The following is a 26,447-nucleotide window of genomic DNA, read 5'->3' on the forward strand; positions in this document are numbered from 1 at the left end:
CAGTATAAATACCATGCACATAGTTTAAAAATAGAACTGCAGTTTCTAAGAAGTTAACTCAAGTGGGTTGCCATTTCCTTCTCCAGGGGATCTTCCCAACTCATGGATCGAACTGGGGTCTCCCATATTCCAGGCAGATGCTGTAACTTCTGAGCCACCAGGGAAGTCCCCAAAGTTAACCATAGGGCAGATTAAAAGGGAAGAAAGAATCCAGATCAGCATTTTCCTCAGTCAGCTTCTTCAAAGTGCAAGTGACACTTAAAACAAGAAGTCTTTTCAACACACACAGACCAAGATCAGATGTCTTCCGTGGCTGGGCTTGCTGGTCTCTACATCATGAAAAACGGCTATCTAAGGTTGCTTCCAGGTGTGTAGAATTATAACATGGGATATAGACAAATAAAGCTGTTTGGGGACTCTATCCAGTCTGTGAATATTCTCTTCTTTCTTTCATCCTTGATATTTAACTTGCTTTCCTACTATCTCTATAAGGGATAGAGAAGTAGAAATTTTAAGGATATTAGCACATTGATAGTAAGTTCCAAAGGAGAAAACTGGTGAAACTTACTTTGAGGCAAATTGGGGACTTAAAGATTTCTCATTTTGCCACCTGTATTAGTCCAGGTTTTCCTGAGAAACAGAATTCACTGGAATGTTTATAGAGAAGGAAAGAGAAAGGGATTTATTGAAGGAACTGGTTCGTGGGACTGCGGAGGTTGGAAAGTTCAGAATCTACAGGACAGGGAGGCAGGCTGGAAACCCTGGGAAGACCTAATGCTGCTTCTCAAGTCCAAATGCAATTCCGGAAGAATTCTCTCTTCCTCAGTGAGGTCAGTCTTTCTACTCTAAGGTTTTCAACTGTATGAAAAAGGATCACATATATAATGGGGAGTAATCTGCTTTACTCAAAGTCTGTTGATTTAAATGGGTGTGTGCATGCATGTTTAGTCGCAAAGTCATCTCAGATTCTTTAGGACCCAATGGACTGTAATCCACCAGGCTTCTCTGTACATGGGATTTCCCAGACAAAAATACTGGAGCAAGTTGCTAATTTCTTCTCCAGGGGATCTTCCCAGCCCAGGGATTGAGCCTGCATCTCCTGCTAGGCAGGCAGATTCTTTATCACTAAGTGACCTGGGAAGCCCTGATTTAAATGTTAATCTCATTTTTAAAAAGCAAAACAAAACTCCACAGCAGCATCTAGACTAGTGTCTGACAAAATATATGGGTACTATGGCTGAGACAAGCCTGATAAACTTTCTTTTTCTGTTTCAGAAGAGTAGAAAACCAACCTATTTGAAAGTTCTAATGGCATAAGAAAAACACCATTACTTATTCTATAGGCTTTATGTGGGATGGAATGATTTGAAGGAAACCACTCCAGTATTCTTGCCTGGAAAATTCCATGGACAGAGGAGCCTAATGGGCTGCAGCCTATGGGGAGGCAAAGAATGAGACACAACTGAGCAACTAACACTTTCAATAGCGAATTGGTGAAAAAACAGTATCAGAAAGGTCAGCTTAATTCTGATGAATCTTTATTGTCTTCACTGTTTAGAATAATACCTGTTACCTAGTAAGTCAAGTGTTCCTTATATGTTGTCCTCATTGTTTGTAAATTGTTTCCTGGTGTTTATGAGAATGGCCATAGTTCTTATCTTCTGACATGTGGAACATGACTTTCTTAATGCTGGGCACATTTGGGGAAAATTCTGTGCAGACTCACAGATCATAAAAAATATTCATAGGGTTCACTGGCTCACATGGATAAGATGACAGACTCTAATACGTGGTCCATATACTGCCTATAAGAGTAAATTTTATCTTTGCACCCATAGTTATTTTCTTTTTTATTCATTTTTTAAAAACTTTTATTTTGTATTGGTGTGTAGCCAATTAGGGGCTTCCCAGGTAGCACAGATGGTAAAGAACCTGCCTACCAATGCAGGAGACATAATGAGATGTGGCTTCGATCTCTGGGTCAAGAAAATCCTCTGGAGAAGGTAATGGCAACCCACTCCTGTATCTTTGTCTGGAGAATTTCATGGACAAAGAAGCCTGGCAGGCTTCAGTCCATGGGGTTGCAAATAGTAAGACAGGACTGAGCAATGAACACACACACACACACACACACACACACACACACACACACATGTCCAATTAATAATGTTGTGATAGCTTCAGGTGAACACTGAAGGGACTCGGCCATGCATGCACATGTATCCATTCTCCCCCAAACTCCCTCCCATCCAGATTGCCACATAACATTGAGCAGAGTTCCCTGTGCTGTGCAGTAGGTCCTTGTTAATTATACATTTTAAATATAGCAGTGTGTACAGGTCCATCCCCAGCTCCCTAACTATCCCCTCCCTCCATTCCTCCCCCCTGGCAACCATAAGTTCATTCTCTATGTCTATGAGAGTCTTTCTGTTTTGCAAGTAAGTTAATTTGTATTATTTCTGTTCAGATTCCACATATAAGGGTTCTTTTCATAACAGAAAACTTGATCAGTAACTCATTTTCTCAGGCCAAACTGGGAGATCAAGAAAAAAGGCTGTGCTCTTGATACACTATAGCAGGACCAGGAGTTCACTTGGAAGGAACCATAGAAGTCATTGGACTTCTCTCGTGGCTCAGATGGTAAAGAATCTGCTGAAATGCAGGAGACCCAGATTTGATCCCTGGGTGGGGAAAATCCCCTGGAGAAAGGAATGGCTACCTACTCCAGTATTCTTGCCTGGAGAATTCCATGGACAGAAGAGTCACCTGGTGGGCTAAAGTCCTTGGGATCAAAAAGAGTCAGACATGACTGAGCCACTAACTCTTTCAGTTTCATAGAATTTATTGGTGCTATATGTGGAGAGGCCATTTAACAAGGTGATAGTGAGTCCACCTTAGTTCTTCTACCTTAGAAGTTGCCTTAGTTCTTACTTCTCACATGCTCTAAACTCCCTGTCTCCTGATTCAAGGGCTCCATGCCCTTCTGATGTAATTGTGAGCTAGGGTACCAACTCAGGGCTGTTTCACTTCTACTACCCAAACTCATCTGTGTCAGGTATGTTAAATGTGAAGACAGATCCTGAAAGAGAAATCTTCAGAGCAGATTTCTGCCATTATCAGAGAACCAAGAATCTAGGTACACCAATCTAAAGAACTTTCTCCTCCACAATTTAACACTTCCACTGGAAGAGGTTGGAATTTCAAAGATGTGTTGCTGACATCAGCTCTCAGTCTACGTATTGCCTGTCCTTTAACTGTAGCACCTGATTCTCCATGAGGACTGTGTCCATTGCTGACTGACTCCTCAGGGAGATCCAAGACTCGGAGGTGAAAGGCTGAGTTCTCAATTCTGAGTACAATAGCAGAGAATATGAGATGCCACTGGAAAGCTGAAGGATACAGGGCCCAGAAGCACATCCCCAGGAGGCAAAGGCTATGGGGACAGGGGGTGAAATTGAGTGTGACTCTACTCAGTCATCTTCCTGTTTCTCTGCCCCAGGATTCTTGATTCTGCTGTTTTTGCCATCAGAAGCCACATCCTTGAACAAGAAACGTAAGTGTGCTCAGCCAGCCCCATTAGTGACATAAGCTGTGGAGCACCTGCTGGGGTCTGTGTCCTCTTACCAACAAAGGAAGAAGAAAGTAGGCTTACCCTGAATGTAAGGTTCAGACACAGTTTTCTGAATGTAAGAGAAGCTATTCCTCCCCACTCCAACATGCCCAGAAGTTTTTGTCTCTTCCTATTCCAAGAGAGGGCTTCCCAGGTGACTCAGTGGTAAAGAATGTGCCTGCCAAATCAAGAGACACAGGTTTAGTTCCTGGATCATGAAGATCCCCTGGAGGAGGAAAATGGCAACTCACTCCAGCATTCTTGCCTGGAGAATCCCCTGGAGCTTGGTGGGCTAAAGTCCACGGGGTCACAAATCGTCAGACATGACTTAGTGACTAAACAACAATAACTTCTAATGGAAGCCATCCCATCCATTCCTTCCCTTCCTCTACTCCTAGACCACCAGCTTGAAGCAGGCTTTGTTCCTCCTTGACCTTCTGACTGAGTCTCCATCCCCACTGCTTCTTCCCTCACAGCCTGTGCTTGGTGGTGCGATCCAAACCCCCCATGCATCAACATCGATGCCTGCCGCTGCATTCCTGGATTCAGTTCTGCAACTGAGGACAGCTCCACCAGCCCCTTGAAGAGTTGCCATGGTACAGAGCCTTGGGGTGGTGGAAATGCTCAGACAGATTTGGGGAGACACTGTGGTACATCTATAGCATTCAGCTCTGAATGCAGCTCAGAAGCACTTTGTTGAGAATAAGAAAGGAGACACTTTAAGAAAGCATGAAGGAAGTGGGCAGTCCCAGAGGGGCTGCAAATTTAATTGATACCAACATTGGAAAAAAGTCCTTTCCTCCACATCATCACTAACTCTTGTTCTTTCTTGTCTTTTTGATAATAGTTATTCTAACAAGTGTGAGGTGATATCTGATTCTGGTTTTGATTTCCATTTCATTGATTGGTGATGTTGAACACCTTTTAATGTACCTGTTGGCCATTTGGTAGTCTTCTTTGGAAAAATGTCTATTCAGGTCATCTTCCCATTTTTTACTTAATCACTTTGTTTGGTTCTTTTTTTGCTATTGAGTCATATGAGTTCTTTATATATTTTGGATATTAACCCCTTATGTATGTATGATTTGTAAATATTATCTGATGTTGTAGATTTTCTTTTCATTTTTTTTGATAGATTCCTTTGCTATACAGTCTTCCCTGTTAGCTCAGTTGGTAAAGAATCTGCCTGCAAATCAAGAGGCCCTGGTTCAGTTCCTGAATTGGGAAGATCCTCTGGAGAAGGGATAGGCTACCCACTCCAAAATTCTTGTGCTTCCCTTGTGACTCAGCTGGTAAAGAATCTGCCTGCAATGTGGGAGACCTGGATTCGATCCTTGGGTGGGGAACAGCTACCCACTCCAGTATTCTGGCCTGGAGATTTCCATGGGTTGTATAGTCCTGGGGGTGGGACACGACTGAGTGATTTCACCTCATTTTGCTGTACAGAGCTGTGTAGTTTGATGGAGTCCCACCTCTCTAGTCTGCTTTTGTTGCTTTGTTTTTGCTGTCAAATCCAAAAAAAAAAAAGTTATTGCCAAGACCAATGTCAAGGAGCTTATACAGTATGGTTTTTTCTATGAATTTTATGATTTCAAGGTAGCCTGATTTTTGTAATTAGCAAATTCAGGCTCAAAGAGATTGAGTGATGTCCAAAGTTATATAAAGTAGTAGAAACAGACCATATCTAAAGTCAAGGAGTTTTTAGTCTTCAACAAAATAGAACCACAAAAGGAAATTATTAAACATAAAGTTAAGATGAAAACTTTTGTTATGGGCATTTTACTGCAATTTTTTTAAAATGAGAGGAAAGAAAATTATATGATTTTTCATCAAGAAATACTCTTCATCTACTCAAAATAGTCTGAGTTATTGGTAATAAAATAAATTATTCCTAGCATATTTGAAACAAGGAGTAAAAAATTTTAAAAACCCTACAATATTCTAGGATACTAGACTTCTGGATGATTCCCCCCCCCCTTTTTTTTTTTAACTTTTTCTCTGTTTTCTATGTATCCATGTATTATTTAAAATTTGGGAGAAAGTAAATTTTATCAAAGAGAGGAAAAGATGCTGAGATTACTGCACAGCCCTTGCTTGACCCTGGAAGTATACAAAAGATTCCTTTGTGCACTTGCATATGTCTGTCTCAGGGAGATATGCAGACTCTTAAATGTAGAAAGGAAATCTGGCTGTTGTTGTAACTGGATTTCAGCTGCTTCCTTGGACCACACTAGTCAGGTTGAGGAATCTCCCATCCTCATGTCTTCCCCTTCCAGTACTCATTCCCACATGCACCCACTCCACACTTTCCTATCCCTCAGCCTTTAATATGGGTCTCCAGCTATTGCTGTCATCTGAGAGAAGGAAATCTCAGTGACCAGATAGGGGCTGAACAAGAATTCCTCAGCTGTGCATCCCTCCCCCTTCCATTCATATCCTTATGTTAATACTACTCACAGCCTGGACCTGGGGCCTTAGAAGGGAACATCAATAGTCTAGATGAGAAACTCTGACCTGGGAAAGACCAGTTGTCTACCCTGACTGATCATGACCCTGTGAGTCCTTCCAGGCTCTAAACATCTTTGGCCCCTGACTGGAAGGATCTCATACACGTGAAAGGGCCAAACATTCTATTCCTGCATTTTTACTAAGTTGCTGTTGTTCTTAGCATTGGTGTCCAGAACTTGCTCTATGGTTCCCTGACCTATTCTAAGGGGACCTGGCTCATGGGCAACTTCCTTCCTAAGTTTAGGAACAGGGAGAGGTAAAATGCCAGAGAACACCTGCAGTGACTCAGCTGTGAGCTGCTTCCTCTTTCCCATGCATAACAGACTCTGATAAAATGGGATTTCTACAGAAGTGGAGAGAGAAAATCTCCCCTAGAGACATCCTGGGGCATCTCGAGAAGTCTTAACATTGAGAGCTGGGGGAGTGCCTGATAAAGATTGTGGGGTGTACTAGGGCTGCTGTGACTAAAGTGGAGGTGGAGGGGATCAATGGGTAGGAGCCTGATCACCTAGCCCTAACCTCAGCTGTAAATGATGGATATCACTCTGGACAATCCTCCAGCCATGACTGCCTCCATTTCCTCAGCATCGTGGGAAGCCTTCAGTGTCACTGTCACTCACAGTTGGGAATGACTGGAGCTCACATGCATGTCTCTGATGATGCAAACAGCAACAAAGAGAATTGTCTGGAACCAAGTCATTTTTTCTGTCCACCCCAAAAGGCCTGCAGTGGGGATGCAGACCTCCTTCCAGTCCCCATATGACACAGCAGAGTGTTTTAATCAAGGTACATGCAGATCCAGTCAGAGAGCAGGGGTGAGCAGAACACTAAGCCAGCTTTCGGGAGCAACTGGTGCTCGTTCGGCCTAACCCTACAAGAGCTAATGAGGAGCTGAGTCAGTTCAGTCCTTGTGTCAAGATCAGGATGGAGGTGAGGGCCATGTGAATTCACAATGGAATTCATACATTTCAGAGGTGACCTTTTGTCCTGTTGTATTCCAGACATCAACAAGTGTGAATCATCATGGAACGAGTCCTATGAAATATACGAAGACTGCCAGAACAACACAGTCCAATGCATAGGAATCACAACTCTTTCTCAAAAAGAATTTGAGAATGAGTGTACTAAGAAAATGACTGGTAAGAAGGAACCCATTTCTTTGATTTCCTCATTCATTAAGTTTGGCCACTTATTCCAGGCCACACAGGTCTGTTCTTAGCACCTACTGGTATCCCCTCTCTCTCCAAACCCCAAGGGTCAGAACCCCACACAGAGTGTCATTTCTGCAATATTTGATGCCCCCCTGACACTTGGCATCTTATCTTATTAAAGTAAAGAGAGGAGTGGTATTCAAGACATTTCAGGAGTTGACATCCAGTGCAAGGAGTCCCAGGGCACTATCTGTATTCTTCATCATTAATTGCCAAGATGAGACCTTTCTCACCTGGATCCCATACAGGTTTGGGCAAGCTAGGGGTCCTTTCAGACTCTCCTGAAATGATGGACCTGAGAACTCTGTCTAGAAATGTAGGAAGGGGGATATTCAAGGGTGGTCCCATCTTCCCCAGCCAGCCCTGGCCCTGGATAACCTTACCCAGTTCCTTGGCTACTCAGTCTTTGTCTGTTTCACTATGCAAGTATCCACCATGCCCCTAACCAATAATTTCGATTAACGAGCCTATGGGAAACTCAAATGCCTGGGACCTGGGAGGATGTTATGTCAGAATGGGTGGGTGACATGAACCACACCACATATACTCAAAGTGGCTCCCGTCTAGCACAGATGGAAAGGGAGAGTGTCACTGGACTTCATTATCATAGCCCGACTCTCTACTTAGGAAGTCAACAAAGGCCCCACATTGACTCAGACCACTTGAGCCTTGTGCAGAAGGAGCCCACAAGTTTGCATCCTTCATTGGATGCCCAGGGCCAAGAAGACAGAAACACCAGCAACTCCTCATCCATCACCACCTGCTTCCTTCTTCAGCCACCCAGCCCTCACACAAAGCTGGCCTCACTCAGATGATGAGTCTTATCATTTCATTTCAGTTTGGAAAATGCCTTCCAGGGGTACAGGAAATGGATCCTCACAGCACCAAGCCTGCATGGCTGGAAGTAGACCCCTGTTGTACCCCCAGTCTGGTCCGCAATGTCCAGGAGCCTCTGGCCTGTCTGGCATCATCTTTATACTCCTCACCCCTTCCTGAAAGCTTATTGTGGGTCCTGACTCAGGGATGGGTCTTGGACCAGCTTCATGGAACTAGAGTATGAGCTAACATGGATGGGAGAGCACTATTCTTTCTACTAACATATAGTACATGAGGTTCCACAGGGGCTGTGTCTATCAGTGACTGATCCCTCGAGAGGCCTGAGAAATGGAGAGAATGTGTTGATTCCTTGATTCCAAGTAAAGTACAGGAGCCTCAGGAATGTTGCTGAGAGTGATGGGCTATAGAGCCAGAGCCATCCAATAAGAAGGCAAAGGCCGTGGGGATAGTGGTTGCAATTAGAGCTCAACTCTCCCCTCTTTGTCATCTCTGTCTTTCTGCCACAGAACTCGAACTACTACTGCTGGAGACAATAAACACTGCAGCCCAGAAGCTTAAAAGTGAGTCTCTGCCCCCAGCTCCATTGGTGACATAAGCTGGAGAGTGTTTGCCGTGGTCTGGGTCTTCTCACCAATAAAATGGGGAAAGGAGGTTTATTCTGCAAAAGTATCCTCTAAGGATACTAACAGCTGTTACTCTTCCCCACTATGTCCAGAGTTTTCTGAGGCTTTTCACTTCAGATGGCAGCCATTCAACATTTTCCTCCCCTCCTCTACTTATCGGGTCTCTAGCATGCAGCTGAGTTTCTCGGTTTCTTGGGTCTTCTGACCATGATCTTCATCCGCACAGCCTCTATCACAACAAGTTGTGCTCAGTGGTGCCCTCCAAACTCCAAATGTGTTGATGCCAACACCTGTCGCTGCATTCCAGGATTCACGTCTTCAACTGGGGAAGTCATCACCAGCCACTCAGAGACTTGTGATGGTACAGAGGCTTGGGGGTGGCATTAACTTGCGGGTGGCATATGCTGGGGGATGGTATATAGAGATTGTGGGAGGACACAATGGGACCTCCAGAGCCCTCAGCCATGCGAGCAGCACAGAAGTATTTTAACAAGCATAACATAGAAGTGACAGCACAGGAAAGTATGAGGGGAGTGGGTTATCTTGTTTTCATGATTAGTTGGGAGAGGGCTGAGAGCCGACACAGCAGAGCTAGGCTACCTGGTGCAAAGTGTAGCTCGGACACAGGCTCTTTGATATTTAGGAAGTTGTTTTTCCTCTCTGTGCATTATTTGCTTGTCTGTAAACCAGAAGTAGTCATCATACCTATCCCATATAAATGAACTTAGATTTAATATTTACCTTAGTGAAGAAAAGCTAAAGTTTCAGTTCAGTTCCGTTCAGTCACTCAGTTGTGTCCAACTCTTTGTGACCCCATGAACCGCAGCACACCAGGCCTCCCTGTCCATCACCAACTCCCAAAGTCCACCCAAACCCATGTCCACTGAGTCAGTGATGCCATCCAACCACCTCATCCTCTGTCATCCCCTTCTCTTCCTACCCTCAATCTTTCCCAGAATCAGGGTCTTTTCCAATGAGTCAGTTCTTCACATCAAGTGGCCAAAGTATTGGAGTTTCAGCTTCAGCATCAGTCCTTCCAATGAACACCCAGGACTGATCTCCTTTAGGATGGACTGGTTGGATCTCCTCACAGTCCAAGGGACTCAAGAGTCTTCTCCAACACCACAGTTCAAAAGCATCAATTCTGCACTCAACTTCCTTTATAGTCCAACTCTCACATCAATACATGACTACTGGAAAAACCATAACCTTGACTAGACGGACCTTAGTGCAGAGAAAATTGTCAACATGTGAGAGCTATTATCGTCATTCATAATGTTACACTATTGTTATTTTTATGGCAAAAAGAAAGGTGGGAAATGAATGAACCAACAGAAGGAAAGAAACTCCCAGGAGGAAGCTCAGGCTCTCTCACTATCTCAAGCTCACCAGGAACTCCTCCTCATTGACCATTGTGGTTTCCCACATCAATCCTCACAGCAGACCCAGGATGCTAGCACACTTAGATTTTTTTTCCCCACCTTCTCCCAGTTTGCCCAACTATCATATTTTATTCTAGGAGTTTTACTTTTTCAGGGCAGAATCTATTTTTCAATAATCATATTTGGGCCCAAAGAGCTTAAGTTATGTATCCAAAGTCACACATTTAGTAGGGTCATAGAACCAAGATACAGATCTAAAACTTAGAGTTTATTTTCAACAATATAAGATCTTGAGGGAAGTTACATTGCTTAAAAAGTTAATAAGATGGTAAATTTTATGTTTTATGAATTTTACCACAATACTAAAAAGTAGGGGAGAATTATATGGTTTTTACAAGAAATAGTCCTTGTCTACTGATAAAAGATTTGATGGACATTTATTGCTACTAAAGAAAAGTATCCCTAATATGTGCAATATGATGAGAAAAAAAATTTGAAGAAATTTCCAGGGATCTGTGTAATGTCCATATGAGTTTTTTTCTTTCTTTCTTCTTGTTTTTCATGTTTTAAATTATCTTGTTTTCCAAGTATCCATGGGTTACTTAATATTGTTTATAAAAGTAGATTTTATCAGATTTTGTCATCAAGGAAGGTCTTTGACTGACATTTAGTCTTTCTGTCACTCTAGAGGTATTCCCAGAGTTTCCTTCATGCATTTGTATGTGTGTCTCATGAAGATTTGTAAACTGCTGAACACAGGGAAGAGATCAGGCTTCTAGTCCCAGCTCCTTCCTAGGAGCACACTTGTCAGGTTGAGGAATTCCCAACCCTCATATCCTCCCCTCCTCACACCCCATTTCCACTATCCTGCACTCAATTCCATCTCATCTCATCAACCTTTAAGACAGGTCTCCAGTGACTGCCACCATCTAAGAAGGCAGGAAGATGTCTCAATGCCCAGTTAGAGGTTGAACTTGAATCCCTCAGTTGTGCATCCCTCCTACATCTTATTCTGTCTTACTACAGACCCTCCACCTGGGTCTGAGGCCTTAGAAAGGAAACTCTTAGGTCCAGAGATGAGGACCCTTATCTGGAGGGACTAGATGGCTGCCCTGACTCATCATGATGTCATGAGTCCTCTGAAGCCATAAAGTCTTTGGTTCCCTACTTGGAATATACAGATCAAGCATTCTGTTCCTTCTTTTTGATTCATTCTTATGTTCATGGTTCTTCTCAAACTGTTACTCTGAGTAACCAAATATCCAAGGATTAATGTCTGGGATGGTACCTGGCCTGACCTGACCCCAGATCCTACTCACAACACACACACACACAAATGCTGTCACCCCTAATGATCCATTGTACTCTTCCCTGCAGAGATCTCCATCCACACCTGGACCGCACCCTCAAGTATCAACAGCTCGGTGAGTGGCCCAGCAGACAACACATGAAAACCCTCCATATAGCCCACCTATCTCCCCCAAGTTCTAACCTCCTCATATTCCTCCTCCCAGACGCTCTCCTGCTTCTTCGACAGAGTCCAGAATCTTCTTGAAAGCATGGAGTCAGTCCCTGTCCAGGACACTATCCAGGTAAGGGTAGGACCCAGGGAGGCAGGTGGAGGCTTCCCACAGGTGCTGTGGGAAAATCTGGTCTGGGAGGAGATACCTCAACATAAGGGTGCACTGCTCTGAGGCCCTGCCTCTCCCAGGGTGGGTGGGAAGTGTAGACATATGTAGTCACTGTTAGACTCCCACGTGCACCTTCTAAAAACCTTTAATCTTGCAGCCCCTGAATATTGGGTTCATGTCATCCTTGGCATTCATGTACACGTTTGACCTCTGAATGGCTGGATTCCAGGGGCAAAGACCACCCAAAGGATCCCACCTGGCCCTGCCTTTATCACTCAAACAGTTTCCAAGCTCTGTTCTCTGTGAGTGAGTGGGTAATGTCTTCATACAACCTCTCAGGTGTGTGAGCTACTGGCTCTGTGTCCTTATCTCTGCAGAACCTCATACAGGGGGTAGATGAAATGCTGGAGGCCCCCCGGGACCTGGAAACCCTGCCCAGCTCAGAGCAGCACCTTGTGGCCTCTAACCTGCTCACTGGACTGGAAACGGTCTTGAGAGGACTGAGCAGGTCCCTGGACAATGAGTCACTGCACTTCAGTTCACCTTCAGGCACAGGTAATTACCTGGAACAGCCTCCAGGCTCCTGCTCTGCTCATTTCTGGTTCATTTCTTTTCCAACCTCACTAGAGCCCAGTGACCAGGGTTGTATTTCATGTTGATCTCATAAATAAAAACAAATTTTAAAAAATAAATAAATTATTGTGCTAAGCAAAACAATAAGACAGAGGAAGACAAATACCCTGGCTTCAGGTTCAGGTTGTGGAGTAGGCAATGGTAGGCAATGTAGGCAATGGTTCAGATGGTAGAGTCAGCCTGCAATGCAGGAGACCTGGGCTCAATCACTGAGTCAGGAAGATCCCCTGGAGAAGGGAATGGCAACCCACTCCAGTACTGTCGTCTGGAGAATCCCATGGATAGAGGAGCCTCACAGTCTACAGTCCATGGGTTGCAGAGTCAGACATGACTGAGCCACTAACACTTTCAAAAAACAATACAAACACCAAGGTCATCAACATAGAGAACAGATTGGTGATTGCCAGAGACCAGGATAGCAGTACAGAAAATGGTGCAAAGAAGTCAAAAGGTATAAGCTTCCAGTTAAAAATAAATAATGGGAATGTACAACATGGTAACTATAGTTAATAGTACTGTACTGTGTATTTTAAATTGCTATGATAGTACATCTTAAAAGGACTTACCACAGAAAAATTTGGAACTCGGTATGATGACAGATTTTAGCTAGCTTTTGTGGTGATCATTTTGCAATATATTCAAGTATGGAGTCACTATACCTGTCAATTATACCTCAATAAGAAAAACATAAATGAATAAAATTATATATAATATACACTTTCATTGTAAATAAATTATGAGCATAAAAACAATGCTAATGAAAAGTTTAAGACAAAATACAAATGTTTACAAAAGAGAAATGTTTTAATTTGGAATAACATAATTTTCTCATGTTATCTGTCATGTAGGTATGATCTGTTTCAATTGAGTATTTGTTTTGCTTAGCACAATTATTTATTTATTTTTAAATTTTTATTCTTATTTATAGTAGTTTCAGGAGTAGAGCATAGTAATTTGGTATTTTTACAGAATACACTCCATTACAAGTTCTTACAGGACAATGGCTATATTCCTTATTCTAAACAATATATCCCTGTTGCTTATCTATTTTAAACATAGCGGTTTGCACTTATTAATCCCATAACTCTAACTTGCCCTTCCACCCTACCATCTTCCTTTTGGTAACCACTAGTTTCTTTTCAATATCAATAAATCTGTTTCTGTTTTGCATATCTTGGTTTATATTATTTTTATATTTCACATAGAAATTATATACAGTGTTTGTCTTTCTCTATCTGGCTTATTTCACTCAGCATAATACTCTCTAGGTCCATCTACAATGTTGCAAATGGCAGAATTTCATTCTTTGCTGTGGTAGATTAATATTCTATTCTACTTAATCACCACATCTTTTTATCCCATTCCTCCACTGACTGACACTAAGGTTCACAATTTTAATCAAAGTGTAAAATCTAGTAGCATTCAGTTCATCATAAGGTTGTGATCATCACCTCTATTTATAAAATAACTTCAAAATAAAATAAAATAAAATAAAAATAATAAAATAACTTCACCTCTCCAAAAGTAAAAACTGTAGCCACTGAACAAACACTCCTCAATCCTCTGTTCCCCTGGTCCCTGGCAACCACTGATTTGTTTTCTGTCTCTATGAATTTGCCCTGCTGGAAATTTTGTATAAATAGAATTAAAAGTATATGACCTGAATGTCTAGCTTCTCTCACCTAGCATAATGTTTCCAAGGTTTATCGATGTTGTAGCATGTATCAGTATTTCATTCTTTTATGGCTGAATAATAATGTATTGTACATGGATGTACCTCCTTTTGTTTATCCATTCATCCATTGGACATTTGGCTGGCTGCCACCTTTTGACTCTTGTGAACAATGCTACTATGAATGTGGTGTTTCGTTTCTGCCTGCACCTCACAGCATATGGGAAGTAGGATCTTAATTCCTTGACCAGAGACCAAAACTGTGTCTCTTGCATTGGAAGCACGGAGTTTTGGAAACACTGTACCCCCCGCGAAGTCCCTGTAGCACAAGTTTTGGTTTGAATAACTGTTGAATAAAGTTCTTTTGGGCACATAATAGGGTGTAAAATTGCTTGGTGATGTGGTAGTTCTATTTTCAATTTTTTGAGGAACCACCAAACTAGTTTTCCAAAGTGGCTATATCTTCATTTTACATTATCAACAGCAATGTGTGAGGGTTCCAATTTCCTCACCTTCAGCAACACAGTACTTGCATTTTGCTTTCTTTTTCTTGTAGCCATTCTAGTGTGTGTCAAGTGATATCTCATCATGGTTCTATCTGCATTTCCCTAGTGACTAAGATGTTGAACATCTATCTGTTCATGTCATTGTTGAATTTGTTGATATTTTATTGGAGAAACATCTACTTGAGTATTTTTCTTTCTTTTCAATTTCAATTTTTTACATTTGGTTGTTAAGCTGTAAGAGATCTTCATAGATCTTAATTTAGATCCTATGAGATATGTCTTTTCAAATATATTCTCCCATTCTGTAAATTACCTTTTCACATTTTTGTTGTCTTTTCACTTTAATGAATAAATATTTCCATTTTGATGAAGTCCATATAATCTTTTGGCACCATTTTGAATACTGTAGGTTGGCAGTAAGTTTTGAAATCAGAAATTGTAATGCCTCCAAATTTGTTTTTCACCTTTAAGATTGCTTTGTTTATCCAGGTCACTTGCAATCCATTATGGATTTTAGGATGAGCTTTCCATTTCTGCTGAAAATTAATTTAATGATGTCAGAATTTTGATACAGATTGCATTGAATCCATAGATCATTTTGGGGACTATAGAGATCTTAATAAGATGGTTCTTATCCATGGGCACAGGATGTCTTTTTTTTTTTTTTTAATTGTTTATTCTCCTGCAAGGCTGTTGCTTCACTGTATAAAAATAGCACCAGCAAACACAGTATATTGCAAAATTAAGACAGTAATATTCTTCACTGGACACTATACAACTAACAAACTCTTCTCCACTGGCAGTTATTTCTAGTGGGAAGATTATTTTGACCCAAATCCAAGGATAGCTGTAAGCAAGTTACAATGTCATATAAGGTATAAGATAACCATGTTATCCTTGAATTACATAATTTTTATAATTAGTTTTATGAGAGATAATTTCAGGAATTCTGAATATTATAACTGGAGCCTAGCCTAAAAATCACAGGATGCTATGGAAAAGATACACAGTGTTTATCTGAAGGCATTAGAAAGTTAAGGGGTATTTACTTCAGGAAACATTGTTACAAGTAGTTTCTTTTGCTAAAAGTTGCTTTTTAAATATCTATCCACCACTAATTTAAGACAACTATGCTAGATTAAGTTGTTTCAAAGTAGTTTATTTAGGGGTTCCATTTTCATTCCTCAATAGATTTTATGTATTTTTCATATGCTTCTTCACTCATTAGTTCATCTAGTTCTGAAGGGTTACTGAATGTCATCTTGATCAGCCAACCATCTTCATAACAAGACTTGTTGACAAGTCCTGGATTTTCTGCTAGAGCTGTATTAATTTCAGTTACTTCTCCTGATAGAGGGGAATAGAGTTCACTAGCAGCTTTCACACTTTCCAAAGCACCAAATTCCTATTGTTTGTTCAACTTTGTCCCAACTTCAGGCAGACTACAGTAAACCACATCTCCCAAAGCTTCCTGTGCAAAATTGCTGATTCCCACTGTTCCAACACCGTTTTCTGTTGTTACCCACTCGTGTTTTTCTGTGAATTTCCGCACCGACAGCAGGGCAGGGCCGGTGCGCAGTGCCCGGACGGCACCTGCCCGCAGTCCCCTCGGCCGCGGCGAGCAGGGCGCGCAGGCTGCCGACCGAGGCCCGCACGCTCCGCACCGCTTGCAGCGCCAGGTTCGCCCGGGTGCAGAGGGTCTCGGCGCGGCACCTAGGGCACCCCACACAGGATGTCTTATGATTTATTTAGAGTTTCTAATTTCTTTCAACAGTCTTTTGTAGTGTTCAATATACAAATCTTGAGTTTCCTTGGATAAAATTTTTCCTTGTATCTTGCTGACTATTTGTGTATCTATGTTCAAATTGACATTGGTTTATTGGGATTGCTATCCTGCATTATCTTGTTTTGTTCTTGGGATAATGATGGTCTCATAGAACTATTTAGGTAGAGCTATTTCTCTTCTATTCTATAGAAAAGTTTACAAGGGATTAGTGTTAATTCTTCCAGAATGCCTGGGAGCATTCACTGTAGAAGCCATCTGTTCTGGTCTTTTCATTTTGGAAAGTTTTGGATACTGATTCAATCTACTTATCTGTTAATGGATTGCTCTGATATTCCATTTTCTTAAGTCAATTTTTTGTATTTTGTGTCTCTAGGAATTTCTCCATTTTATTTAGGTTGCACTTCATGTTGTTGAATAATTGCTCTTGTATTCTCTTACAATCCTTTGTAAATTTAAATGATATATGCATATACCACTATTATGTGTACCAAATGATATTGCTTATAATAATAATATCATTATTTATAATATACATTATTATAAAATTGTTATTTATATATCATTGATAAAATGATATATGATCATTTATGTGATTATGCAATCACATAAATATTGCACATATGATTGCATAATCACATAAATGATTATACATATAAACCATATGATATGTCACATGATTTAGATATTTTGACATCATATTTAGATAGCATGTAAATCAATGATAAAAATATATCATTATTTTCTGATCTACCATGGAAGCCCATATAATATACATTATGTAATATATAAAGTACATATTTATGTGATATATTAAGGGGCTTCTCTGCTAGCTCAGCTGGTAAAGAATCTTCCTGCAATACAGGAGATGCTGGTTTGATTCCTGCATCAGGAAGATCCTTTGGAGAAGGGTTGGGCTACCAAGACTAGATATTATTGAGCTTCCCTGGTGGATCAACAGTAAAGGTTCCAATATTAATCCAAAGTTTACAATGCAGGATACCTGGGCTCAATCCCTGGGTTGGGAAGATCTCCTAGAGGAGGGCATGGTATCCCACTCCAGTATTCTGTCTGGAGAATCCCCATGGACAGAGGAGCTTGCAACCCCTGGAATTGCAGAGATTTGGACATGATTGACCAAATAAGGGCAGCACACAGCACATAATATATTAAAATATTTATTTTTGTGCATGCAAATAATGGTAGTATGTGTACCATGATAGGCACAATTACTAATCTAACTCCCTTCTATAACCCTCACAACTCTTAGAAATGTCACTGAAGGCACTGGATAAAGAAGATAAGAATGTCACCTTGATTCAGAATAACATAAAGATGATACTGATCTGGGATACAGTGCATGAATCTAATGACTCAGGTAATGGTTATGGCAGGGTACAGGTCCCTAGGGATTCAAAGTGAGATGCAATATTCAAAGGTGCAATAAACAGAAATGTATACTTTAAAGGAAACTATGGGTAATGGTGGGGCCACAGGGACATAGTTCATTAAAGGATGAGTCACGTTGGATACCCCAAGATATCAACCTTGCCCTTGTCCTGCAGGTCCCATGGTGGTGGGCCTTGTCTCCATGCCTGGGATTGAAAAGTTGCTGGATAGAGTCTCCCTGATCGTGGATACTGAGGAACAGGCAGTTCCACATGAGACACACAGGGAATTGCTGCAAGAAACGCCCCCTATCCTGCTGTCAGATGTCATATCCGTTTTCATCAGCAACAGTAACACACAGAACCTCAGTTCTTCAGTCAAATTTGTCTTCAAACATGTGAGTCCTGGGGGGATGAAGCTGTGGTTGTGAGAAAGACCTTAGTCCTGGGCACAGCCTTTGTGCTTCAGGGATGTCCATCACGGGTGCATCATATCCCAAGGAAAGTCCATCATAAGCTAGATTTGGGTCAGCATTTCTAAGCAACAGAACCACCAGCTCAAACCTACTTCCTGTTTCTACAGTCAAGGACCCCTGAAACAAAGGGGGAGGTGCACTGTGTCTTCTGGGAGCAGGGCCAGAATGGAAGTGGCCACTGGGCAACCAGAGGCTGCAGGACGATGGACAGCAGAGACGACAGCACCACCTGCCAATGCACCCACTTCAGCAGCTTTGCTGTCCTCATGGCCTACTACAATGAGCAGGTGACACCCCTCAGAGGGGCTACATTCAATATCTTGATGTGGAACAAATTCTCACACATGTAAAACCTGAAAAAAGTACTGTCTCCCAGTTATCGCAGGTCAGTGATCTGGCATGGTATAGCGGGGATGTCTGCTCAGGTTCTTCCAAGGCTGAGTCATTCTGTCAGCCTAGACTGCATTCTGATCTGAGGTTTGCTGTCCTCCTCTAACCCTCTAATTTTTGCCACAATTCAGTTCCTTGTGATAGTAGGACTGAGGTCTCCTTGACTTCCCATCTGTCAGCAGGTGTCCATGTTTAGCTCTTAGGGGCTACCTGCATTTCTTCCCATGTGGACCTCTCTTGGGAACTTTAATACAGTACAAAAATTAGTTTTATGCAATAAGCCAAATAGTCTCAAAAGTTAAAGTGTGTCAGAATCATCTGGAGGGCTGGTTATTTATTTTTAAACATTTCATTCCTAAACAAAATCATATGTAGAAACATGCTGCAAAAATAAATTTAGTGCTATCATACTCAATTGCTTTTTATCAAGAAGCACCTAATTTGCATGTTTTAACATTCATTTTCTTCATCCTTTGTGCACCTCCCTCTTTCTTATTCCCTCTCTCTCTTCACCCAGACTTATACTAAAAGGAAATTGGCAGATATTTTTTCCTTGTCCTCAGGTATTCAGGATGATTTCCAAAAAGAGGCGAGCTTCCCAGGTGGCTCGGTAGTAAAGAATCCACTTGCCAATTCAGAAGAGGCAGGAGACTAAGGTTCAATGCCTGGGTTGGGAAGACCCCCTGGAGAAGGAAATAACAACCCAGTCCTCTATTTTTGCCTGGAAAATTCCAGGGACAGAGGTGCTTCACGGGTTACAGTCCTTGAGGTCACAAAGAGTCAGACACACCTGAGTGACTGAGAACACATGCACACCAAAAAAGAGGCAGACATTATCAATTTTAAGCTACAGCCAACATCCAAGTATAGTACTGTTTCTCTTTTACCCAAGAATTTAGTTCTAAATCTGTAAGGATTAGTGTGCCTCATGAAGAAATAGTACAGGGATAAACTGTGCAGAATTCAGAGTTGGGAGTTGATACCTGGACATCATGACAATGGGTAGAGACTTTGTCATACATCATTACATTATGGGGATGGACGATGGTGCTCAAAATGTAGCTTCTCACCTCTGTGAACTTATCGTGGTAACTGAGAAGCTTAGTCATGCTCAAAAGTCTAGCGGGAAATAAACCCTTGTGAGAATCAGGGCTTGGTATTCATTCAGTTCAGTTCAGTTCAGTTGCTCAGTCGTGTCCGACTCCTTCAGACCCCATGAACCGCAGCACGCCAGGCCTCCCTGTCCATCACCAACTCTCGGAGTCCACCCAAACCTATGTCCAACGAGTCTGTGATGCCATCCAGCCATCTCATTCTCTGTCGTCCCCTTCTCCTCCTGCCCCCAAACCTTCCCAGCATTAGGGTCTTTTCCAGTGAGTCAACTCTTCACATGAGGTGGCCAAGTATTGGAGTTTCAGCTTCAACATCAGTCCTTCCGATGAACACGCAGGACTGACCTCCTTTAGGATGGACTGGGTGGATCTTCTTGCAGTTCAAGGGACTCTCAAGAGTCTTCTCCAACACCACAGTTCAAAAGCATCAATGTTTTGGTGCTCAGCATTCTTCACAGTCCAACTCTCACATCCATACATGACCACTGGAAAAACCATAGCCTTGACTAGATGGACCTTTGTTGGCAAAGTAATGTCTCTGCTTTTAAATATGCTATCTAGGTTGGTCAAAACTTTCCGTCCAAGGAGTAAGTTTCTTTTAATTTTATGGCTGAAATCACCATCTGCAGTTATTTTGGAGCCCAGAAAAATAAAGTCTGACACTGTTTCCACTCTTTCCCCATCTATTCGCCATGAAGTGATGGAATCGGATGCCATGATCTTAGTTTTCTGAATGTTAAGCTTTAAGCCAACTTTTTCACTCTCCTCCCTCACTTTCATCAAGAGACTTTTTAGTTCCTCTTCACTTTCTGCCATAAGGGTGGTGACATCTGCATATCTGAGGTTATTGATATTTCTCCCAACAATCTTGAATCCAGCTTCTGCTTCTTTCTCTTGATGTACTCCAGCCCAACATTTCTCTTGATGTACTCCTCATATAAGTTAAATAAGCAGGGTGACAGTATACAGCCTTCATGTACTCCTTTTCCTATTTGGAACCAGTCTGTTGTTCCATGTCCAGTTCTAACTTGCTTCTTGATGTGCATACAGGTTTCTCAAATGACAGGTCAGATAGTCTGGAATTCCCATCTTTTAAAAATTTTCCACACTTTATTGTGATCCACACAGTCAAAGGTTTTGGCATAGTCAATAAAGCAGAAATAGATGTTTTTCTGGAACTCTCTTGCTTTTTCGATGATCCAGTGGATGTTGGCAATTTGATCTCTCATTCCCCTGCCTTTTCTAAAACCAGCTTGAACATCTAAAATCAGCTTGAACAGCTGAAGTCTGGCTTGGAGAATCTCACACTAGCGTGTGAGATGAGTGCAATTGTGCAGTAGTTTGAGCATTCTTTGGCATTGCCTTTCTTTGGGGTTGGAATGAAAACTGACCTTTTCCAGTCCTGTGGCCACTGCTGAGTTTTCCAAATTTGCTGGCATATTCAGTGCAATACTTTCACAGCATCATCTTTCAGGATATGAAATAGCTCCACTGGAATTCCATAACCTTCACTAGCATTTTTCATAGTGATGTTTCTAAGGCCCACTTGACTTCACATTCCAGGATGTTTGGCTCAGGTGAGTGATTATACCATTATGATTATCTCGGTCATGAAGACGTTTCTTGTACAGTTCTTCTGTGTATTCTTGCCACCTCTTCTTAAGATCTTCTGCTTCTCTTAGGTCCATATCATTTCCGTCCTTTATTGAGCCCATCTTTGCATGAAATGTTGCCTTGGGGTCTGTAATTTTCTTGAAGAGATCTCTAGTCTTTCCCATTCTGTTGTTTTCCTCTATTTCTTTGCATTAATCACTGAGGAAGGTTGTTGTTTTGTTTTGTTTTGTTTTTAATCTCTCCTTGTTATTCTTTGGAACTCTGCATTCAAATCTCCTTTGCTTTTCACTTCTCTTCTTTTCACAGCTATTTGTAAGACCTCTTCAGACAGCCATTTTGCTTTCTTGCATTTCTTTTCCATGGGGATGGTCTTAATCCCTGTTTCATGTACAATGTCACAAACCTCTGTCCATAGTTCATCAAGCACTCTGTCTATCAGATCTAGTCCCTTAAATCTATTTCTCACTTCCACTGTATAATCATCAGTTCAGTTCAGTTCACTTGAGTCGCTCAGTCGTGTCCGACTCTGCGACCCCATGAATCGCAGCACGCCAGGCCTCCCTGTCCATCACCAACTCCCAGAGTTTACTCAAACTCATGTCCATCGAGTCGGTGGTTCCATCCAGCCACCTCATCCTCTGTCATCCCTTTCTCCTCCTGCCCCCAATCCCTCCCAGGATCAGGGTCTTTTCCAATGAGTCAACTCTTCGCATGAGGTGGCCAAAGTATTGGAACTTCAGCTTCAGCATCAGTCCTTTCAATGAACACCCAGGACTGATCTCCTTTAGGATGGACTGGTTGGATCTCCTTGCAGTCCAAGGGACTCTCAAGAGTCTTCTCCAACACCACAGTTCAAAAGCATCAATGTTTTGGTGCTCAGCTTTCTTCACCGTCCAACTCTCACATCCATACATGACCACTGGAAAATCCATAGCCTTGACTAGGCGGACCTTTGTTGGCAAAGTAATGTCTCTGCTTTTAAATATGCTATCTAGGTTGGTCATAAATTTCCTTCCAAGGAGTAAGAGTCTTTTAATTTCATGGCTGCAGTCACCATCTGCAGTTATTTTGGAGCCCAAAAAAATAAAGTCTGACACTATTTCTACTGTCTCCCCATCTATGTATAATCATAAGGGATTTGAATATAGGCCATACCTGAATGGTCTAGTGGTTTTCCCTACTTTCTTCAATTTAAGTCTGAATTTTGCAATAAGGAGTTCATGATCTGAGCCACAGTCAGCTCCTGGTCTTGTTTTTGCTGACTGTATAGAGCTTCTGTATCTTTGGCTGCAAAGAATATAATCAATCTGATTTCAGTGTTGACCATCTAGTGATGTCCATGTGTAGAGTCTTCTCTTGTGTTGTTGGAAGAGGGTGTTTGCTATGACCAGTGTGTTCTCTTCGGAAAACTCTATTAGCCTTTGCCCTGCTTCATTCTGTACTCCAAGACCAAGTTTGCCTGTTACTCCAGGTGTTTCCTGACTTCCTAGTTTTACATTCCAGTCCTCTATAATGAAAAGGACATCTTTTTTGAGTGTTAGTTCTAAAAGGACTTGTAGGTCTTCATGGAACCGTTCATCTTCAGCTTCTTCAGCGTTACTGGTTGGGGCATAAACTTGGATTACCGTGATATTGAATGGTTTGCCTTGGAAAAGAACAGAGATCATTCTGTCATTTTTGAGATTACCTCCAAGTGCTGCATTTTGGACTCTTTTGTTGACCATGATGGCTACTCCATTTCTTCTAAGGGATTCCTGCCCACAGTAGTAGATATAATGGTCATCTGCATTAAATTCACCTTTTCCAGTCCATCTTAGCTCACTGATTCCTGGAATGTCAACGTTCACTCTTGCCATCTCCTGTTTGACCACTTCCAATTTGCCTTGATTCTTGGACCTAACATTCCAGGTTCCTATGCAATATTGCTCTTTGCAGCATCAGACCTTGCTTCTATCACCAGTCATAGCCACAACTGGGTATTGTTTTTGCTCTGTCTTCATCCCTTCATTCTTTCTAGAGTTATTTCTCCACTGGTCTCCAGTAGCATATTGGGCACCTACCGATCTGGTGAGTTCATCTTTCAGTGTCCTATCTTTTTGCTTTCTCATACTGTTCATGGGATTCTCAAAGCAAGAATACTGAAGTGGTTTGCCATTCCCTTCTCCAGTGGACCACGTTCTGTCAGACCTCTCCACCATGACCCTCCCGTCTTGGGTGGCCCCACACGGCATGGCTTAGTTTCACTGAGTTAGACAAGCTGTGGCCCGTGTGATCAGATTGGCTAGTTTTCTGTGATTATGGTTTCAGTGTGTCTTCACTCTGATGTCCTCTCGCAACACCTACTGTCTTATTTGGGTTTCTCTTACCTTGGACGTGGGATATCTCATCACGGCCGCCTCTCCTGACCTTGAATGTGCAGTAACTCCTCTCGGCCCTCCTGCGCCCATGCAGCCACTGCTCCTTGGACGTGGGGTTGCTCCTCTCGGCTGCTGCCCCTGGCCTCGGAGTTGGGGTAACTCCTAATGGTCTTCATTAGGACTCTCTTATTCCTCAGTCCTTCCATGCACAGATTTTATCATTCAGATCCCATAAATTTCTAAATTTCTGAACCGGGAGAAAGTTATCCATTAACATAACATATCCATAAACATATCCATAACATAATCTACTCAGCACCTCCATTCCTGATTTCTCTATGTCTAAAAATAAAATTGGTGGAAGGGTCATTACCCCACAGCAGGAAAGCATGACTGATCTTCTCTCTTCTGGGTCCCAGGAGGAGGATCCCACACTGACTGTGATCACCTACGTGGGACTGAGCCTTTCTCTGCTGTGCCTCCTCCTGGCGGTCCTCACCTTCCTGCTATGCAAAGCCATCCAGAACACCAGCACCTCGCTCCACTTGCAACTCTCACTCTGCCTCTTCCTGGCCCACCTGCTCTTCCTGACAGCCATCGACAGAACTGAGAACAAGGTACATATACTGTCCCAGAATACCACTGCCCCAGGGATGCTGAGTTCATGGGGCCATACTGCATTGGACTCCTTAATATAATGGGATTCCAGGTAATGTTAGATGGATAAGTAGCCAATTCACATGGACTGACACAACTAGAAAGCAAACATTCAATTGATAATTCATTCATTTACATCAGAGTTATCCCCAGTGGCAAGTTATAGAAGCCCTAGGGCCATGCTCCATCCTGACAAACCATCCTGGTGACATCTTCTTCCTCCTCCAGGTGCTGTGTACCATCATCGCGGGTGCCTTACACTATCTCTACCTGGCCTCCTTCACCTGGATGCTGCTGGAGGGTCTGCAGCTCTTCCTCACTGCCCGCAACCTGACGGTGGTCAACTACTCCAGTGTCAACAGGTTCATGAAGAAACTCACGTTCCCAGTGGGCTACGGAGTCCCGGCTGTGATTGTGGCCATTTCTTCTGCATCCAGGCCTCATCTTTACGGAACACCCAAACGGTGAAAGCAAATTCCCGCCATCCTAATTTCTAATGCATGACTATGGCTATCATAGAACCAACATAGCACTTTCATTTTATCTTTCTCAATTTATTCATTTTAATTTAAGGATAATTACTTTACAATATTGTGGTGGCTTTGCCATACATCAACCTGAATCAGCCACAGGTGTACATGTGTACCCCCATCCTTAACACCCCTGCTTCATCCCTCCCCACCCTATCCTTCTGGGTTGTACCAGAGCATCGGCTTTGTGTGCCTTGCTCTTTGCATTGAACTTGCCCTGGTCATCTATTTTACATGTAGTAATATACATATTTCAATGCTATTCCTTCAAGTCATCCCACTGTCCCCTTCTCCTGCAGAGTCCAAAAAATCTATTCTTTACACCTGTGTCTCTTTTGCTGCCCTGCATATAAGATCTTTATTACCATCTTTCTAAATTTCATATTTAGGCATTAATACACAGTATTTGTCTTTCTCTTTCTGACTTCTTCACTCTGTATAATAGGCTCCAGTTTCATCCACCTCACTAGAATTGACTCAAATGAGTTTCTTTTTACAGCTGAGTGATATTCCACTCTGTATATGTACCACACCTTCCTTATCTATTCATCTGCTGGTGGACATCTAAGTTGCTTCCATGTGCGGGCAATTGTAAATAATGCTGCAGTGAACATCGGGGTATATGAGTCTCTTTCAATTCTGGTTTCCTTGGGGAGTATACCCAACAGTGGGATTGCTGGGTCATATGACAAGTCTATTCCCAGTTTTAAAGGAATCTCCACGCTGTTCTCCTTAATGGTTGTACCAGTTTGCATTCCCACCAACAGTGTAAAAGTGTTCGCTTTTCTCTACACACTCTCCAGCATTTATTGTTTCCAGACTTTTTGATAATGGCCATTCTGACCAGGGTGAGATGATACCTCATAGTGATTTGATTTGCATTTCTCTAATAATGAGATGTTCAGCATCTTTTCATGTGTTTGTTAGCCATCTGTATGTCTTCTATGGAGAAATATCTGTTTAGTTCTTTGGCCTACTTTTTGATTGAGTTGTTCATTTGTCTGGTACTGAGCTGCATGAACTGCTTATATATTTTGGAGATTAATTCTTTGTAAATTGTTTTATTTGCTATTATTTTCTCCCATTCTGAAAGCTGTCTTTTCACCTTGCTTATAGCTTCCTTTATAGGGCACAAGCTTTTAAGTTTAATCAGGTGACTGGTTTATTTCTGCTTTATCTCCATTATGCTGGGAGGTGAGTCTTAGAGGATCTTGCTGTGATTTATGTCAGAGACTGTTATGCCTATGCTTTCCTCTAATAGTTTTATAGTCTCTGATCTTAACATTTAGTTCGTTAATCCATTTTGAGTTTATTTTTGTGTATGGTGTTAGAGACTGTTCTAGTTTCATTTTTTTTTACAGGTGGCTGACCAGTTTTCCCAGCACCACTTGTTGAAGAGACTATCTTTTCTCCATTGTATATATCTGCTTCCTTTGTCAAAAATAAGGTGTCTATATGTGCATGGATTTATCTCCAGATTTTCAATTTTGTTCCAGTGATCTATATTTCTTTATTCCAGTACCATAC

At 42.0% G+C, this 26,447-nt stretch overlaps 1 protein-coding gene and 1 pseudogene across 7 annotated transcripts in view; one reads left to right on the forward strand and one right to left on the reverse strand.

Moving 5' to 3' along the window:
* Positions 1 to 252: 252 nt before the first annotated feature.
* The window catches only part of LOC133061814 (adhesion G protein-coupled receptor E2-like), a 77,720-nt gene continuing 51,525 nt past the window's right edge, over positions 253 to 26,447 (forward strand). For 5 of the 7 annotated variants that reach the window (XM_061150033.1, XM_061150032.1, XM_061150036.1 and 2 more), the window contains exons 1-14: positions 253 to 367; positions 3,500 to 3,553; positions 4,087 to 4,206; positions 7,120 to 7,257; positions 8,673 to 8,726; positions 9,016 to 9,150; positions 11,549 to 11,595; positions 11,686 to 11,763; positions 12,180 to 12,357; positions 17,667 to 17,774; positions 17,962 to 18,182; positions 18,368 to 18,547; positions 24,153 to 24,350; positions 24,619 to 24,854. In XM_061150033.1, the coding sequence (XP_061006016.1) occupies positions 301 to 367; positions 3,500 to 3,553; positions 4,087 to 4,206; positions 7,120 to 7,257; positions 8,673 to 8,726; positions 9,016 to 9,150; positions 11,549 to 11,595; positions 11,686 to 11,763; positions 12,180 to 12,357; positions 17,667 to 17,774; positions 17,962 to 18,182; positions 18,368 to 18,547; positions 24,153 to 24,350; positions 24,619 to 24,854 (1,814 nt within the window). In that variant the 5' untranslated portion in view covers positions 253 to 300. The remainder of the gene's footprint in view (positions 368 to 3,499; positions 3,554 to 4,086; positions 4,207 to 7,119; positions 7,258 to 8,672; positions 8,727 to 9,015; positions 9,151 to 11,548; positions 11,596 to 11,685; positions 11,764 to 12,179; positions 12,358 to 17,666; positions 17,775 to 17,961; positions 18,183 to 18,367; positions 18,548 to 24,152; positions 24,351 to 24,618; positions 24,855 to 26,447) is intronic. The other 2 variants (XM_061150034.1, XM_061150035.1) reach the window with 2 other exon arrangements.
* On the reverse strand, positions 15,748 to 16,654 carry LOC133061520 (glycine cleavage system H protein, mitochondrial-like; annotated as a pseudogene).

Source organism: Dama dama, chromosome 9 (genome assembly GCF_033118175.1).
Source record: "Dama dama isolate Ldn47 chromosome 9, ASM3311817v1, whole genome shotgun sequence".
NCBI lineage: Eukaryota > Metazoa > Chordata > Mammalia > Artiodactyla > Cervidae > Dama > Dama dama.